Below are 18,670 nucleotides of genomic sequence, written 5' to 3'. Positions count from 1 at the left end.
TAGATAGTTTAGATATATATAGATATATTATTTATTTCACAATTGAATCAATTTAAGAAAGAGGTAAACCTAAGGACTTATCAATAGGTAATGTTGCTTCAATATCCAACAATGGCCTATTACAAAACCAATAAATAAAAATTAAGATCATCTCCAATAAAGATAGATAAAGGTCTTAAAGTAAAAATAATGACCTAATTTGTCAAAAAACGCATTTTCAATCAATAGCTGGGCTATAATTCTATGGAGCTCATCAGACCATTATTTGACCAAATGGGCATCAGGCTATCCAAATATAGCCCCCTAGCCTCTTTTTTGGGGCCAACTCTTTAGTTGCAATAATTTATTCAAATTCAACGGCTAGATTTGAAAAAAAAATCCAATGGTGGTTTAACTAAATCAACCAATAAATTTAAAGTATAAACTCAAAACTATTAAACTATTAAGGGAGCTATGTTTAGCTCATTTGGTTGGAGATGATATATGACTATGGCCTAACACGAATCATTAACTTTGTGTTTTTTTTTTTTTTTTTTTTTTTTTTTTTTTGCAGGGCTATGTTTAGCCCTTTCGGTTGGAGATGGTCTAAGGTTGTCGCTATGAAAGGATTCACTTTATTGTGATTTTCAGTTATATGCTTCTGCATGAAGGAATAAAGTGATTTTTCAAGATTAACTTGCATTTTCACTAAAGATTTGTTCCAATAGTATATCACTTTCAAGATTAACTTGCATTTCACTAAAGATTTGCATTTTCACTAAAGATTTGTTCCAATAGTATTTTTACCAATAAAGTGATTTTTCAAAATTAACTTGCATTTTCACTAAAGATTTGTTCCAATAATATTTTTACCAAAAACACTTTCAATCATTTTTAAAACAGTTCTGAATGAGCCCTGATTCATTTTTGTAGAGTTGAAGAGAAATATCTCAATACATGTCTTATCCTTTTGAAATTCATATTTGTAGTAATGAAATAGTACTTTTCCTACCCCAAGTGATAAATGATTGATTTTTTTTTTTTTGACAAATAATAGTGTTATTAACTTAGTTGGTTAAATTATTAGTTATTAGAGAGGGGCAGGGGGTGCGGGTGGGGGAGAGGACCGGAATCGAACTCGCACCAAGATGTATAGACATCATTATTTTCCGCTACTACGGTAAAATGTCATCTACAATAAATAATTGATTACAAGACGGTATATATTCTTTATAAAGGAATCGTAATTGTTTGATTCTCAAGACATTCTTTGAACCAATCGTAGTTTTGTTACTTGAGGTACACATATCTTAAACAATAAAAAAGATCGAGTAAGAAACTAGACCCCCCAAATGCAAGGGAAACTCATACAACAATGAACTTAAACAACAATGAAATCATACAACTGACAAAAGGGAAATATCTCAATAGATGTCTTTATCTTTTTAGAAATTCATATTTGTAGTAATGAAATACTACTTTTCCTACCCCAAGTGATAAATGATTGATTTTTTTTTTTTTTTTTGACAAATAATAGTGTTATTAACTTAGTTGGTTAAATTATTAGTTGTTAGAGTGGGGGAGGGGGTGTGGGTGGGGGAGAGGACCGGAATCGAACTTGCACCAAGATGTATAGGCATCATTATTTTCCACTACTACGGTAAAATGTCATCTACGATAAATAATTGATTACAAGACAATATATATTCTTTATAAAGGAACCGTAATTGTTTGATTCTCAAGACATTCTTTGAACCAATCATAGTTTTGTTACTTGAGGTACACATATCCTAAACAATAAAAAAAGATCGAGTAAGAAACTAGACCCCCCAAATGCAGGGGAAACTCATACAACAACGAACTTAAACAACAATGAAATCATACAACTGACAAAAAGGAAATGAAAACCCGGTAATCGGGTATTACGAAAGTTGCTATCGAGATGATCTATAGATTCTTAACAAAGAGGCAGATCCGCCGGTGGTTGCTCGACTGACTGCAGTTCCCCAACTCCATTGTCCACCAAGAACACCATGGCCAAACCCCAGTTGATGTGGACATCCAAGTGACAATGCATTATCCATGCACCTACATATGTCAAATATTTATTTAAATGTATATAAATCTTAAAAACATTGACACTGAGTCATAATTTCAAAATAGAATAGCCTTTTTTAAAAGTGAAATTTTTACCTGGATTGTCAGCGACAAATCGAATGACTGCCCATCCATTCGCAGGCACTGCCACTGTGTTCCTCAGAGGTGGATCAACAAGGTTGAACTTTTTGGTATCAGTCTGAGCATTGAAATTTCCAAAACCCTCAGCAAGGATGTAAAAATCGTATCCGTGAAGATGGATAGGATGGTTTTCTGGTGTGACGATGCTTGTGTCCTGCAGCACAACCTGCACCCTTGATCCATACTTCAACTTGTATCCTCTAGTGCCTGACATTGGTTGCCAGAGAGAGCGACTCACATTGCCAGTGTAGTCGAATTTCGTCGGAGGGTTTGCTGGAAAATCAGCAGTGAAAACTCCAGGGATGTTTTGTTGGTATGCCTGAAGGATTGAAATGTTGTTTGGAAGCACGAAGGACACATTGTTCATGCTGGCTGTGAAGCGTGTCCCATTCGGGGCTTGGCACCTTTGGGATCCAAAATTTTTTGGGCAGTTGTTGAGTCCAAGACCAATTGTGAAGAAGAGATTTTCATCGATTTCAGTTGGGACTTCAACTTTTCTTGGACTTCTGAAACTCTTGGTGAAAGCAGAAGCAGTGTTTGTGTCATTGAAAGCAGGGAGTTGTGGCATAATTGGTTTGGCTGCTGAACTATTTTTGCAATTGGGGCTGCAAGGGGCAGACTTGTATTCAAGAATGGCAGTAGTGGTGGTGTTGTCGAATGCTGCATTTTGCGCACTGAAATAAGCACTCGCCGCCAAGTAGTACCGGGCTGGTGACTGGTCACCGGTGATTAAAACATCAGTGGTCTGCCCAGGCCCTAACATGAGAACCGTGGTAGTGAAAGGTTTGGTGTATGAGGCATCAGCACTAACAACGGTGAGCTTGTGGTTGGCCACGGAGAAGAAAAGAGGTTGGTTGAGTGCAGCGTTGATAACTCTAAGAAGGTTGGTCTCGCCGGAGTCTATAGGAACTATGACGGTGTCTGCGTACATAAATCATAATAAAAATTTACTAGTTTATACGTGGCACATAAGATTTACTTATTACATCAATTACCGGGTAAGTTTAAACACATATTATGTGCGTGGCACGTTAAACTTAGTTGTTACATCGATATCGTAATGTTTTATCAAGGATAGAATTGCAATTATGGTACCTTGGCTTGAGCAGTTGTAAAGATCACCAGGTTGACCATTGATGGTGTATGCATCAGAAACATTTGGAGCTCCTCCTGTCATAGTCGCCTGCCTCAAGACATCGATAGGGTTAGCGTTCCACCATTCACCGAGAAGAAGGGTTGTTTCGCGTTTCGGTTTAGTGAAGGGGTAGGAGTCTCCTTGTTTAGGATGAATGATGAGTGCTCCGTAAACGGTGGCTCTAAGCCATGAGCTGTGAGCATGCCACCACAGGGTACCTTCTTGCCCTTGAATTGTAAAGCGGTAGGTATAGCTCCCTCCTGGCCTAATTGGGCACTGAGTCACAAATTCTGGCCCATCTGCCCATCCAGTTCTCATTTGCCTAATCCCATGCCTGAAATGTTTATTTTTTATGAGAAAGTGAAGAGTAGATAATTTTTAATTTCTTACGTGACTGTTGAACAGCACAAGAAACATGTTGTTAGTTACCAGTGGATGGTGACGTTGTATTGAGCTCTGTTGGTGACTTTGACGATAAGAGTGTCACCATTGTTTACTTCCAAGGTTGGTCCAGGGAGCTGTCCATTCACTGTGATGGAGTTTTGGGTTTTGCACAGCCTCTTCACTGGTGTTGCTTGAACCTGTATAAGCGTATATCCCATTTAAATATTAAATAAATGGTGAGTAGTTTATTAAGTATATAAGAAGAAGAAACATGAAAGGGTCTAAAACATATGCAATTATACAAGCGATACAGAAATTAAACTTACAACAAACTCATGCTTGTGAATTTGGGGTCCTGCCAAGGACATTGTCGATGAAGCCACGAGAAGGCAAAGGCCGAAAAGGCATAACGTGAAGCGAATCTTGTTGACGAAAATAGCGTTGAGTGCCTCCATTTGTTTGAATGATAGAGAGAATGTGGTAGTTTGAGTGCTGAAGTGATAGAGTGGGGGATGCTTTTATAGTAAAATTTTGAGGAGAGAGACTGTTGTTTGGGGTCAGCAGATTAGGTTTTGATTCGAAAAATGGTCAGATTCTTGAGCAAACTTAGTTCAACCCTGAGGGAGTTGTTGCACCCACTGGCCTATACATACCAAGCGAATTATTTCTTCAATGCTTGCTTCTCAAGTCTTCCTTCTAGATGGGATTGAATAATAATTCAATAAAAGCATGAATATTGGTAATATATATTGTATTTTTGCATGTATTTTATGTTAATGCAAATACAAAAAGAGGGAAACTCCACATTTTTCCAACGCGAAAACAATCGCAACGGTCCACCGACCATAACTAAATTAGAGGCATAATTTATCAATGGTTCGTTCTTTCTCTAGTGGCAAAAAGCTGTGCATGTATACCTGCACAGTTAGCTATACCCTTAGAAAATATTTAACAGATCGACATTCGTCACATTCTGTGTTGACCATGCATATATATAGTCTTTTCTTGAAGTTAATTACATGAAGAATCAAGAGGGAAAGAGTATAAAAACCATATAAATCTTGCATGAATTTGTCGCACTATCTCCTTCCTTCCTACTGTGGTACGCGGAATCAAAAAGCAATGCGCGTAAAGTTCATGCTTTCGGGAAAAAGTAATGCTAGATAGACTAATTTGTTATACCATATTTGCATATCATGTGATGTACATGTGTCATCAATAAAAAATAAACACGGTCATCAACACTTAAATAATAATTTAATCATTAATAGCTACATATGTATAATTTATAAAATATAATTTAATTAGATGATCTCTCTAGTATTACTCAAAAAAAAAAAAAAAGTGGAAAATAAAGTAGAAATGGTCGAGGATTTAGCTAGGTTATTATTAATTAATGTTATTAAAAGTGGACCAACCAGGATCAAAACTCAAGTTTGCCGTTTGAAAGGGAAAACGAGTAAATTAAGTCATCTCTCTACCATATTATAGGTGGAGTGTGTTGCATGCACATTACAATATGTCAAGATTTTGTTAGGTCTAAGAACAACTCGGTTACAGAGAGATAGATACTTAAACAGAAAACTTAATAAATATTTACATTAATTTTCTTTAAATTAGGTAGCCTGTCACACAGCAGATACACTGGGAAGATATCATCCATGTAACTAACGTTCGTATTTCTTTTTTTTTTTTTTTTTGGGTAATTAAAAGTTTAGGGGAGGGGAAAATACCATATTTCAGGGTCAGGGCATACTACAAGCTTCTTTGAGGACTTAAGAGGTCTTAGCCTTTTTTTTGATATTTTACAGATCGTCCACTAAGAGGGATTGCTAGCAGCGGGACTCGAACCTAAATCTTAGTCTAGCAAATAGAACGATATTTACCAACTCAACCATATATAACTAGGTTTTGTATAGCTATATATGGGAAACCCTTAAGGGAAGAGATCCTCATTTTTTTTTTTTTTTATTTTTATAAAAATGGGGATTAGTTATGGAGTCTACACCACATCAAACTTTAACGATCTGAACCATCTATTTTTCAAGTTACACCTCATAGATCATCCTTGCAAAGTATTAGCCAAATCGGAAATGTTTAAGACATCTAATTGAGTTCAAAAAAAATTTACGAATACCTAGTTATACAAGAAACAATGAAATTTTATCTTAATTAAATAGACAAATGGTTTCAGATTAAACTGAATTTTTGTAAGAATGATCTATAAAACGAGACTTACAAAATAGACGGTTCATATCGTTAAAGTTCGATGTGAAGTGAGCCTCACACCTAATCTCCATTTTTATTTTTGAAAAAATAAGCATCCTTTTGCATAAAGGGCTTGCGCGCGCACACACACCAAAAGAATGAAAGATTGAGACATAGCTCGCGCGCGCACACACACCAAGAGATGAAAGATTGAGACTATAGCTATGCCCCAGCGTTTATCTTTTAGGATAAAGTAGAAGTTAGAGGAAGCTAGGAAACGACATCCTATACATATACGTTGTATATGTTTTACTATATTGATTGTAAGGGTTTGTCTCTAAGCCATTAATGGAACAATAGCATCTCAAGATTAGAAGATATTAGCAATGCTTAGTTTAGCTACAACATTTTGATTCGTGTTGTCAACTACAGTGCTTTAACTTGTAGGCAAAAAATAAAGATGTAAGGAGATTAATTGTCCCGTCAATGATTGTATAGAGACGTAAGAAGAATATATGACCTATAATGATTGTGTACATATCAATCGACGAGTCTATCACTCTTATTTATCACGTATGTGATTAGTTATTACATATAGTACATTTCGTAATACTTATTAAAATATAATTTTACTTTTGTTTTGACCGCAAATTAGGAAGCCATCATTTTTCTCTATTGTAATGGCTGGGTATGTCACTTTGTATTAATGTACAACATTTTTCAAACCGAGTCGAAGACATGCAGTATATATTGATTGGCCATAAAACTTACGTACTTCGATGTGATGGGATGATGATTTCGGAAGAGGATCCTTTTCAGATCTACTTTTTAGGAATCCTTGCATCTTAACCGTTCATCGTACATTATATGACCATATTTTTTCAGGTACTATTTATGTTTAGTTTTAAATAAAAAAGGTGAAATGGTTTCTAACTGTACGATGCATGGCGCACGATGAATGACTAAGATGTGAGAATTCCTAGAATCCCCACAATTTAGATCCACATGGGATCCAAATCTACCATACTATCATGTCACATGTACCAATGCATGTGACGAACGCTTTTAAAACGTTAACAAATGCCCCGCCACTCCCTTATAAATATAGGTATATCTTCCACTTCTAAAATTAATGTACATCTTGGCATAAAGATTTATCTCACTTTCTTATTTTTTTTTTCCTAACCTTGTGGTGTTGTTCGACTTGTTTTGTAGGTTTAGACCTTTTAAGTTTGACTTTAGAGAGATTAGGTTTCATGTCCTCCTGTTGAAATGTCACACATCAATCGTATCTATTAGAAAAGAAGAGTTTAAATACCCTAATCCCCTCTAACTAATACTGAGGTCTTTTGTAGTAAAACTGTACACCTGACGGATTGTGTATGTAATAATTACCAAGTTGGGGATAATATCGGTGTTGCTGGAAGTGGGTTATCGGCCCATCTCTTTGATAATTCTACACCCCATCCTCTCTTTTTTCATGTATATATATTTTTTTCTTTGTTTTATGAGGAGTAAAGTTTATATTCCTCCTAACTAAATGTAACTTCTTCTTTTCGTTATCAATAAAATTCCCGTCGTATTGCCGAGATTTTCTATTAAAAAAATTAGTACGTGCAAGCTTGCAAGTGATAACAATTGACAAAGCCAAATCGACCAACTAATTACCTAATTACTTGCAGACAGGAATTCAGTTAGTCGTCACTTTGAATGGAAGCATGTCATCTGATGTCCACACACCAGAAACTCGATCAGAAAGTGAAAGAAAGGAAGAAGATCGAGAGGGAGGGGAGGTGTTAGATAATTGGATTAGATAGGTAAACAAGATTACATGACAGCAATTAACATGTAGTTGGTAGAGTTTGTTATATATTGACTTTTAATTTCAGAATCTTCCCTTGACAATCCCACCCCACCACAAGTACAATAATAGAATTCGTTATGCTAAGAAACCACAAGTTTCCTTGTCAAACTTTGTCCATCTAGTACTTTTGTCTTGCTTTTTTCAAATGGGTCGATTTTTTTTTTTTTAATTTAATAAATTATTTTTATTTTTTAATGTGACCGGTTCACAAGGTGGTATACTATGTGTTATTATACAAATGGTGTAATATATGTGTTAAAAAGTTAATAACTTAAAAAATAAAATTTTTCATCACTTATATAAAAATATATAATGTACCACTCGTGTTCCGGTCATAATAAAAAATTTCTCATTTTCTTGGGTTTTCGATCGTTTTCATTGGTAGTTGCCGGTGGGTGTGAAGTTAATTACAATTCTAATTATGTCGTTAGTGCTTGCTTGACCCTAAAAGAGGACTTTTGCAAGCTTTTCACACCCTAAATGACGTGTGGGATACTTCCTTTCTTTTTTTGTGAAATGTATTAATTCTTATATCCTATAATGCTGCTCTCCTAAGCCCTCGTGTGAGAACTAAATTCATGTTAACTAAAATATTATATTAGTTTAGATTCAAATGTTTAAAATATTTAACAACTTAATAAAGTAAAATTAATTTAAAATTCATGAACCATTAGAGAAATTATAGTCTATTTTGTATTCTACTTGAATCCAACGTTTTACACTCAAAACCACTTTTTAAGTTTTACAACTTGAATACTTGTTTGAAAGGATTGTTTTCCAAAAACTGAATTCAAAACAAACTTGAAAATTAGTCTACTTCTAAAAAACACATAAAGTGAATTTTTAAAGGTTTTAAACTCCAAAATTCACTGTTACTTAGTATTACGGTCTAGTGGTATTCCTCTTCACTTGTAAGTGAGAGGTCTTAGGTTCGATTCTCGCCAAAGGCGAATTTGAACCACATTATTGCTAGCCCATTGTGAGGTTAAGCCCACACTCCCCCTCCCTTTAATGTAAATAATATCGTTTGTTCAAAAAAAAAAATTTCAAAATCCACTACTGTTTCTCTCTTCTCTTCTCACTCCCTCTTTTTCTCTCTACCATATCTCTCCTCTCTCTTGTTCTCTCTAATCTCCCCTCTCCTCTGACCCTCCAATTGAGTTGTTGTAGATATTTTATTTCCTTTTCAATTATTAAAATTTAAAAAAAAATTCAGTCTCATAGCAAACAAGTTTTTGGATCTCAAATAAAAGTGTTCTTAAAACATGTTCTCAAGAAATGTTTTGAGAAACTATGATTTTTTTTTTAAATACGACACCAAACATGCCCTCATTTTCTCGTTTTGCTTTATTAAGTTGTTAAACATTTCAAGCATTTAATCTAAACTAATATACTATTGTGACTAATATGTATATGGTCATCACAGGTGTTTCATAGTTCATACTATGCAATAAAATCCATCAAAGACTAATGCTCTATCCTTTTGTGATTCAATCATATATCTCTTCAAGTTAATCTGCAATTTGGATTGAAACTACGTGCTTCCTTATAACTAATTATGTGTTTTTGAAAAACATATGAAAAACAAAGATACGTAACGTAATAAAAGATGATACAGAATTTAACAGTGAAACTAAAAATCGGACACACTGAAACATGGTGTTCCACTTAGGGCTTTGTCAAGTGAATCATAATTGTATGGCCTCTCAACCGATCATTTATCTGTCGAATAGAATTTGTAAGTGTCCACTACCAAGTTCAATCATGCGTTAATATTGCTTCCAACTTAACCAAATAGACTCAACAATAGTGATAGGTGATAGCTCTCACTCATGCTCTAAATTATTTCGAAATGTCTCGGTACAATTAGAAGTGCGTGGCCTACTTTTAAACTTTAGTATATTGTTAATTTGAATTGACCCAAACATAAAACTCAGTTTGAATCCTTGTGAAGTCAAATCTTGTAGGCCCAACCCTACAAGATTATGATTCACTTGACAAAGCCCTAAGTGGAACACCATGTTCAATCATGCATTAATATTGCTTCCAACTTAACCAAATAGACTCAACAACAATGATAGGTGATAGCTCTCACTCATGCCTAAATTATTTCGAAATGTCTCGGTACAATTAGAAGTGCGTGGCCTACTTTTAAACTTTAGTATATTGTTAATTTGAATTGACCCAAACATAAAACTCAGATTGAGTCCTTGTGAAGTCAAATCTTGCAGGCCCAACCCTACAAAAGCTTCCATTCCGGCCCACACTGTTTCATTCCGGACTTTTTACGTTGATGCCCAACCACCTTATAATATATATTGGGCTGTCGACAAAGCCCAATCAAAGCTCAATCAAGCCTACTTGGGCCTCTCAACAGAAGCCCAATAAAAGCCCAACTCCTCATGCAGTGTCGTTAACACGTGGCAGCCTATGTGGCGGAAGCAGCGTCATAACCGCCACGTACGCAAAAGAGGTTGCCCATTGGGCCGCCCGAGTCACTCAACTCGCTACTCACTAAAAACTCACTACCTTTGCCGTGTCATCCCCGGCTTCACACGCAGCAACAGCTCTTCCACCGCCACCACCACCACCTCCCTCCATTTATTCATTTATTTATCATTAATTTTTAATTTCCCGGCAAAAAATAAGAGGGAAAATGATGAGGCAGGAAAACCACGGCGATCAGGAGGCCGACCTACATGCATCCCAAGATGACATGGAATCTCTCGTCCTTGACGAGCCACCCTCATCCAACGGCCAATCCTCGCCCTCCGCGTCCACCTCCGTGGACCGCCACTCCGCCACCGGAACAACGGCCACATCCTCGCAAGGCTTCAATTCCATCCTTGAACCCCCGTCTTACGCTGACGCCATCTTCACCTCGTTCGATTCCTCCTCATCCAACGGCCACGAAAGCCCTAGGCCCTCATCTTATCAATCGGAGCCTCCGACAAGATCCGAATTTCTCAAGATATGGGTCTCGGACCCTCAGAAGGAGCTCGAGCTCAACAATTCGCTCGTTCCCGGCGGGACCTCGTACTACACGTACCTGATCACCACCCGGACCAACATGCCCGAGTACGGCGGGCCCGGATCCGAATTCACCCTACGGAGGCGGTTCAAGGACGTGGTGACGCTGTCGGACCGGCTATCCGAATCGTTCCGTGGGTTCTTCATCCCGATCCGACCCGATAAGAGCGTGGTGGAGAGCCAGGTGATGCAAATCGAGCAGTTCGTGGAGCTGCGGAGGGCGGCACTGGCGAAGTACCTGAACAAGCTCGCGGTGCATCCGACGATCAAGAAGAGCGAGGAGCTGAGGCTGTTTTTGGTGGTGAAGGGGAAGCTACCGCTAACAAGAAGCATCGACATGGCGTCGCGGGTGCTCGATGGAGCAGTGAGGCTACCAAGGCAGCTGACGGGGGAGGTGGCTGTCGTGACAGATGTGAATGAGGCTGCGCAGCCGGCCAAGGGCGGCAGGGACTTGCTGAGGATCTTCAGGGAGCTGAAGCAGGCGGTGGTGAACGATTGGGGCGGAGTGAAGCCGATGGCGGTTGAGGATGATAAAGAATTTTTGGAGAGGAAGGAGAAGGTGGCGGAGTTTGAGCAGCAGCTTAGCAATTTGTCTCAGCAGGTATTGTTGCTAATTTATGGGTTCTTTCTGGTAATTCAACATAATTAGTCTGTTCAAATTCAAATGGTAGTTAATCATTATGATGCACGTCAAGATTTAGATGGTTGCAAGTGCCAACTGAACTAGCGTGATCATTTCGATCAAAATGTATGAAATATTTCGACTCCAGTAGGATTAGTAACGGGATTATGAAGTTAAGAGCTTACCATTTCTGTTGATGAGCATTGTCTGTTCTAAATTTGGCAATTTAGAATACGGTAGAGGAGAATGAACGAGATTTTCGGTTTTTGCAGGCTGAATCACTAGTAAAAGCTCAGCAGGACATGGGAGAGACTCTGGGGGAATTGGGGTTGGCATTTGTGAAGCTGACCAAGCTTGAGACGGAGGGAGCCATGTTCGAACCTCAAACAGTACGAGCCAATGACATGAAAAATGTGGCTACTGCTTCTGTTAAAGCAAGCCGATTGTACCGGGAGTTAAATGCACAAACGGTCAAACATTTGGTAACGTACATAAGCTATATATGCCTAGACATTAAATTTGCGGAAAAGGAGTCATATTTGATTCTCTTGTTATCTTAGCCTAATGTTACATATTTATCGCAGGACAAACTCCATGAATATCTTGGAGTAATGCTGGCAGTCAATAGTGCATTTTCAGACAGATCAAGTGCTTTACTGACGGTTCAGACTCTTTCATCGGAATTACTTTCGTTGCAGTCCAGGATTGAGAAGCTTGAAGCTGCAGCATCCAAAATATTTGGTGGAGACAGGTCAAGGATGCGGAAAATAGAGGAGCTTAAAGAAACTTTAAAGATTAGTGAGGATGCTAAATCTTGTGCAGTCAGAGAGTATGAACGCATCAAGGTAACCTCTTAAGGCATCTAGAAATTTGGCAATTCAGTTTGCATCTACGAGTTCTAGATTCATTTTGATGATAGTTAGGAGCACCCTATATAGATTTCCCCTCTTCCTTTTTATGACCTAAAATCTGCAAACAGTTATGCATTGTGCTAGTATTAGTTATTTTTAGCAATCTTACGTTTTTAAGTATATATGATGTAGTATATAGCTTGATTAAGACAATAAGCGGCTTAGCGGAAGCAAAACAAATAAAAGCAACAAATAGAAATAACAAGAGATGGTCTGGAATCACTCCAGGGGATTCGCCCCCGAAATTGAGAAGTATACCCTAGGGAGCTTTTATTCTGAGATTTCACCGTGATATGTTTTGCATTGGTGTTTCAAATTGAGAGAAATCTAGTCAATACCAACTGACGCAGAACCAAAAGTGGGTAGGTTACTTCTACACCCAAAGTGAATCTTCGAATCCACCACAGGACCCTTGAAGCAACAAGGTAAAGATAGAAGAAATACTCTCTAGAACATTCTTGATTGCATGATAAAAGAATATTACGTTAGTTCTCATAGGCCCAAGTACTAATTGAGAAAGGAAGCAACAAAACTAATCAACAAGATAAGAGAGTTATCAGATGGAGCTGTTATTCTTCTTTTGGTCCTCCGCCGTTTAAGCATGTGCTACAGTGCTACTTGCCGTACTTCAGTAGCGTGTTATTCAAATTTTAGATGGTGAAATGTGGTAAGATACACCATCATGTATAAATTGCTTTTGTGCATGCGCACATGACGGTTCTTCATTCTTACTGAACTAACATGAAAATATTTGTGTGGCTTCTGTTTCTGGCAACCAATTTTTATTTAACATTCATTCATGTCTTTCCTCTTCCTCTAGTCTTTCCATTTTCTCATGACATTTAGTGGAGGCGGGCAAATGACAAGGGATCTCAAAATTCATGCCCTAGATTCAGGGATAGGATTGGAAACACGTTGTGGTGATTTTGTTGCCCTTCATGTGTTATCTAATGCATTCAGCTCACGCTGCTGAATATTCTTTATCTTGTCATTCGATTATAACTACTAGAATTCCTGGCTAAGCAAATGTTTGTTTCAGTTTCCGTTTTGATTAGTCACAATGCCAAGCTAAAGAGTTCTAATTTGATTGGAAGAAGAAAGATCTCATTTTATACACAATGTGTTTGTGTACAAACTCGAAGCATGATTGTTGGTGAATCTACATGCAGGAAAATAACAGGAGTGAGCTCGAAAGGCTTGACAGAGAGAGGCACGAGGACTTCATGGGCATGCTGAGAGGATTTGTTCTTAACCAGGTATCTCCTGCTCTAAACCTCATTCATTGTTCGTGCTCTTGTAAAGTTTTCGCTTCAAACGGCATCTCAACTTCATTTTCTAAGTCCTTGAATAATAGTTATGGTACGTTCTTCACATCTAACAGGCTGGATACGCGGAAAAGATGGCGAATGCTTGGGAGAAGCTTGCGGAAGAAACAAGCGGGTATGCGAATGATGCCAGCTGACATTGTTGGCCGTAAAATTTTCGTGTTTAGCTTTTCATTCTGTGTCTCTGCATTTCGTGCATGTACACTAGTTACATCCCATTTGCGATATACCCCAACAAACTTTCATCCTAACCAACCAAAAATAGGCCTCAGAAGACTATTTTAACCTTCAATGCATAGTTTTTATGTTTGATCCAAGCAGACCTATGGTTGACTAGAGATTCTAATATCTACTCCCGGTAGATCGCGCTATTAGTATCTCTCTCATCACGCGACGGGAGAATTATAACATATCGGTGATGAGATGGATACTAATTTTGTGAGAGAGGGGTCTGTTTTCTTGCATTAAGTATCGAACACGGTGTCTTAGTGGATTAATAAGAACAAATTGAGGTTAAATAAGTTAATATGATTAAGACATCATCAATCATTAGAGTAGAATTAATTCGATCAATTCGATGTGAAACTTTAGCAAAACGTATGTACGCCCTTGTTCTCACTCTAAGTTGGCTTTTTTGGCAAACTATGTCGTTTTTTATGGTGGGATGTGCAATTTTCGATGATTGTCTATAAGTCGTTGATAAACTAGACTGTTCATATGCGGTTGCACGGAGGACTATTTAAACCTTGTATTTTTAATTTTTAATTAAGTATGCCTTAGAGGTTAAGGGCGAAAAAGGTAGAGGAAGAATATGGTGTACTTGGAATTAACAAAAGACTTGGTGCAAAATCGAGTGCAATGACGATTTAAGATTCTACGACCGATCTCCCTTAGCACGATAAGACTTTATCGTTATTGTATAATTAAATATGCCTTGGAATTAGAACGACCAACACAATCACAAAACTCTTTAAGTTAATACAAAAAAATCATTTGTGACCAAAATGTTACAGATTTGAGTCGTGGAAACTTCTTTGCAAAGCAAGAATAAGGCTGCATGCGATATACTGTCCCTCTCACCCTTCCTTGCAAAGTGGGAGAACCTTGTTGGGTTGGAATCGCTTATTTAGAAAAATTGTATCTACGAACACTGATGAAGTGTAACAAAAGCAAAATTAATATTCAAGAATGAAAGAATCTTAGACTAGCCATAGCCTCTTCCTAATATGCCTACCGAACCCCTTTTGCTGGAAACCATTTTTCACCCATCACTTGCTGATGGGGCTCCAGCTCAGTCATCGCCGGAACTGGCGGCTGTTTCGGGTCTAATCTCCTCTAGCTGCTGCAGAACCCGTTGAACTTCCGGCCTTGCAGACGGCGAAGGATCAACGCAATGCAGAGCTAGTTTCAGTGTGTTTAGCAGCTCGTCGCCGATAATGGAAGCGTCCCTCATCAATTCCAAGTCGAAAACTTCATTAGTCCACTCCTCTTTTACAATGGAGGCAACCCACTGCGGCAAATCCAAACCGTTCAACGGCTCACCAGGAGATTTCCCTGTAAGGAGCTCCAATATGATCACCCCAAGGCTGTAAACATCAGTTTTCGTGTTGGCCTTCTTGAGCTTTGAGAGCTCCGGGGCTCGGTACCCTAGTGCCCCGGCGGTTGCAATCACATTTGAATTGGCAGCGGCTGTCATGAGGCGGGAGAGGCCGTAGTCCGAGATCTTGGCGCTGTTCTGCTCATCAAGTAGAACATTGCTGGATGTGAGGTTTCCATGGATAATGTTCTCATTGCCGTGGAGGTAGGAGAGACCTCTTGCCACGCCCTTTGCTATTCCCATTCTTGTTGGCCAATCAATCGGAGTTTCCGGCCCTCGAGCTGCAACGAAATCAAACACAGCGGCCAAATTGAGAAAAATCAAAACCCGATAAACCGAAATTGAATACAAAGTACTTAAAATCATTTGCATTAGGCTTACCATGGAGGAATGCTGCAAGACTCCCTTTCGGCATGTAATCGAAAACCAGAAGCTTTTCTCCCTTAGGTCCCAAGTAATAAGCCCTCAGAGCCAGAAGATTCGGGTGCCTGATTTTCCCAAGCACATTCACTTCCGTCTCGAATTCCCTCTGGCTTTTCGTAATCTTCTCTCTCAATCTCTTCACTGCAACTTCACTCCCGTCCTCCAATGTCGCCTTGTAGACAGTCCCAAAAGTGCTTTTCCCCATAATCTCCGCGGTTGCGCACAAAAGATCATCTGCTGCGAAAGCCATTGGCCCGTCAAAATGCACCAGTTTTCCTCCAGCCTCTCCGCCGGATTCAGCTTCTCCACCAACTGCCGGAACACCCTTTTCAGTCCTCGCAGTTCCAGCCCTCCCCGCGCCTGCGCCATCCTCGCCTTTCGATGCAGCTCTTCCTCTTATCAAACAGCAGAGCAGAATGCAACAGAGTAAAAACAACACTAACAAAAGAACCCCTGCTGCTATAAGAATTTTATCTTTGGTACTAAGTCTGCGGCGGTGCTTCGAAGTCTCCGGGCCCTGAGGCGGGACACTCTGTGATGGTGCCTCGGAAGGGCATGGAGTTGAAGCACTGTACCCGCACAGCTGAACATTCCCGGCGAAAGAGCTCGAATTGAACTTCTGAGAGAGAAGAGCGGGGACAGCACCAGAGAGGTTGTTGTAAGAAACATTGAGGAAACCAAGATGTGATAGACCGGCAAGAGAAGCTGGAATTTCACCACTGACATTATTCAGCGACAAATCGAGGCGGGTGAGCGTCGAAATGTTGCCAAGAGCTGCAGGAATCGGACCCTGCAATTTGTTCTTCCTCAGGTTAAGAACAGAGAGGTTTTTCAAGCTTCCAAGACCTTCCGGGATGTCGCTTTCGATGTTGTTTCCTTCTAGATTCAACTGGATTAGAGAGGAGAGATTGGAGAAGCTAGAAGGCAAGCTTCCATTGATGACATTATTAGAAATATCTAAAATTCTAACCCTCGAAAGCCGCCCTATTTCATTCGGTATAGCTCCATCGAACTGGTTATTTCCAAGTTCAAGCTCTTGAAGGTCACTCAACCTGCCTAAAGACTCCGGGATCAAGCCGGAAAGATTGTTGTGGTGGAGAGAAAGGAATATGAGGGAACGTGAGCGAGAGAGACTACCCGGGATGGAACCCGACAGCGAATTGAAGCTCAGATTCAGGCTGTAAAGTTTGGTGGAGTTAAAAATGCTGTCTGGGATGTTATCAACGAGCAAATTGTTGCTGAGATCAAGATTTTGAAGCAGAGGACTGAACCCTAAAGAAATTGGGATTGAACCAGAAAGTTTATTGTTAAATAATTGAACTCCCCTAAGGCTTGGAAGGTACCCCAAAGATTGAGGGATTGACCCTCCAATCTGGTTGTCATGGAGGCTGAGCTTCCTCAGAGCCTGCAGCTGTCCCATTTTTTCGGAGATTCTGCCACCTAACCCCTTCCATGGAAGCTGGATCACAATCACCTGCCCCTGAGCGCACTTGATTCCGGCCCAGCCGCCGGAGCAGGCTCCGTATCCGCTGTCGTTCCAGCTCCTTAAGAACCCCTTTGGGTCGTCGAGCTCGTGCTTGATTGCTTGAAGGGACTGGTAGTCCGCCGCCGTGACAATGACGCCGTCCCATATTTGGGGCCGGGCCGGGTGGAGGAAGGAGAGGAGGAGGTGGAGAAAGAGGAGGAAGTGCGCGCACTTGGATTGCAGAGTAAGAAACTTCCATTTTTCCTTCTTCTTGTGGGAAATCCGGTGCCAATTTTGAGATGGGTTGTCGGAAAATGTGTGAAAGATTTGATCTTTGCTGTCCATGGTCAGAAACAGAGCACCAACAACGGCGGACTGTTTGTGTTGGATTCTAGAGAGAGAAAGTGAGAATGATGGAGAGAGAGGGAGAGGGAGAGAAGGAGGGAATGGAACAGGAGAAAAAGAAGTTGGTGGGATTGAAAGCCTGAAGGTGGGTGTTTTAGTGACGACTGGGACGGGCACGTGAGGATTCTCTGAGTTTAGAGAGAGAGAGAGAATCTTGATTGTTACTGTTGTATTGGGTGGAGAGAGAAAATGTCATGTGGGTGGCAGACGCTCTTCTTCCTACAGAAAATCCTAACGGCTAGTTTCGATTGCTGAATTCATAAATGGCAATGGCTAGGGTTTTTATATTTCTTTTCTTCATGCATTATATATATATATATATGTGTGTGTGTGTGTGTGTGTGTGTGTGTGTATGTTTGTATAATAATTCGAACATCTCGATGATCTCGTGGATGGAGGTGGGAAGGTTGAACTGAACTTGTTGAAGTTGGGGTCTTTTTTATTGCTTCCAATGGCTCCTCCTCCCTCGCCAACGGCTATCTTTCCCTCTGGCGGGTCCCGCCGTTTTAAACATCGTCAGGTGCAAAAGCCTGCAGCAACTACTACTGCATCCGGCAACTTCTTAATTTTTCTGTCATTTTTGTGGAATGACTGTTTTGCCCTCATCATCGATTCTATTAGTAAAATTAACCGATGTGGTGGAAAAGACTTACAACTCAAGTAATAACGAAAATAAAAATTGTTACTCTGCATTAAAGGTCTTAGATTTGAATTTACTCTTCTACACTATCGTTTGTATAAATAAATAACCATTAGAGGTGGTTGGTGCCTTACACGTTGACAAAATTTCTCCTATTGTAAGTTGTATACAACTATGTGACATGTGAAGAGTAAAATGGATACGTAATTATGTACAACTTATAGCGCTGATGATGATTTGACCTCATAGCGATATACAGGGCCGACCCAGGCCAATGCGCGCAGGGTGACCTTACGAGACCCAAAAAAATTAGGGGCACTAAAATTATTAGTGTGGCATATTTATATACATTTTCATAAGAGTATAAATTTATAAAATTTGGTTTAATGACAAAGAAATTTAACTAGAACTGGTGATTTTGTTGTTTGAAATTAATGAGAAGGT

General features: G+C 39.4%; 3 protein-coding genes across 3 annotated transcripts; 1 reads left to right on the top strand and 2 right to left on the bottom strand.

Moving 5' to 3' along the window:
- Positions 1 to 1,706: 1,706 nt before the first annotated feature.
- Positions 1,707 to 4,617, bottom strand: LOC137720179 (laccase-12-like). Its single transcript, XM_068459196.1, has 5 exons — positions 4,063 to 4,617; positions 3,782 to 3,933; positions 3,313 to 3,686; positions 2,173 to 3,138; positions 1,707 to 2,067 (listed from the first exon to the last, which is right to left on the bottom strand). Exons 1-5 carry the CDS (start codon positions 4,189 to 4,191, stop codon positions 1,937 to 1,939), a joined length of 1,752 nt encoding a protein of 583 aa, XP_068315297.1. The 5' UTR covers positions 4,192 to 4,617; the 3' UTR covers positions 1,707 to 1,936.
- A 5,292-nt stretch (positions 4,618 to 9,909) lies between these two features.
- On the top strand, positions 9,910 to 14,034 carry LOC137720159 (sorting nexin 2A-like). The gene is made up of 5 exons (XM_068459172.1): positions 9,910 to 11,439; positions 11,733 to 11,942; positions 12,045 to 12,305; positions 13,541 to 13,627; positions 13,753 to 14,034. Exons 1-5 carry the CDS (start codon positions 10,465 to 10,467, stop codon positions 13,831 to 13,833), a joined length of 1,614 nt encoding a protein of 537 aa, XP_068315273.1. The 5' UTR covers positions 9,910 to 10,464; the 3' UTR covers positions 13,834 to 14,034.
- A 149-nt stretch (positions 14,035 to 14,183) lies between these two features.
- Positions 14,184 to 17,630, bottom strand: LOC137720157 (probable leucine-rich repeat receptor-like protein kinase IMK3). The gene is made up of 2 exons (XM_068459170.1): positions 15,675 to 17,630; positions 14,184 to 15,574 (listed from the first exon to the last, which is right to left on the bottom strand). Exons 1-2 carry the CDS (start codon positions 17,524 to 17,526, stop codon positions 14,988 to 14,990), a joined length of 2,439 nt encoding a protein of 812 aa, XP_068315271.1. The 5' UTR covers positions 17,527 to 17,630; the 3' UTR covers positions 14,184 to 14,987.
- Between the last annotated feature and the right edge of the window lie 1,040 nt (positions 17,631 to 18,670).

Source organism: Pyrus communis, chromosome 16, assembly GCF_963583255.1.
Source record: "Pyrus communis chromosome 16, drPyrComm1.1, whole genome shotgun sequence".
Taxonomy (NCBI): domain Eukaryota; kingdom Viridiplantae; phylum Streptophyta; class Magnoliopsida; order Rosales; family Rosaceae; genus Pyrus; species Pyrus communis.
Note: the sequence above shows the minus strand (reverse complement) of the source record. Positions and strands in the feature narration are given on the sequence as shown.

Bases quoted from the DNA above. Each gene is read 5' to 3' on its own strand.
- LOC137720179 (XM_068459196.1), bottom strand. From the start codon at position 4,191: ATGGAGGCACTCAACGCTATTTTCGTCAACAAGATTCGCTTCACGTTA. The intron at 3,139-3,312 runs GTACCATAATTG...TTATGTACGCAG, and splicing joins TTACAACTGCTCAAGCCAAG to ACACCGTCATAGTTCCTATA. The intron at 2,068-2,172 runs GTAAAAATTTCA...TGACATATGTAG, and splicing joins ATTTGTCGCTGACAATCCAG to GTGCATGGATAATGCATTGT.
- LOC137720157 (XM_068459170.1), bottom strand. From the start codon at position 17,526: ATGGACAGCAAAGATCAAATCTTTCACACATTTTCCGACAACCCATCT. The intron at 15,575-15,674 runs GTAAGCCTAATG...ATTTCGTTGCAG, and splicing joins TCTTGCAGCATTCCTCCATG to CTCGAGGGCCGGAAACTCCG.
- LOC137720159 (XM_068459172.1), top strand. From the start codon at position 10,465: ATGATGAGGCAGGAAAACCACGGCGATCAGGAGGCCGACCTACATGCA. The intron at 11,440-11,732 runs GTATTGTTGCTA...CGGTTTTTGCAG, and splicing joins TTAGCAATTTGTCTCAGCAG to GCTGAATCACTAGTAAAAGC. The intron at 13,628-13,752 runs GTATCTCCTGCT...CACATCTAACAG, and splicing joins GAGGATTTGTTCTTAACCAG to GCTGGATACGCGGAAAAGAT.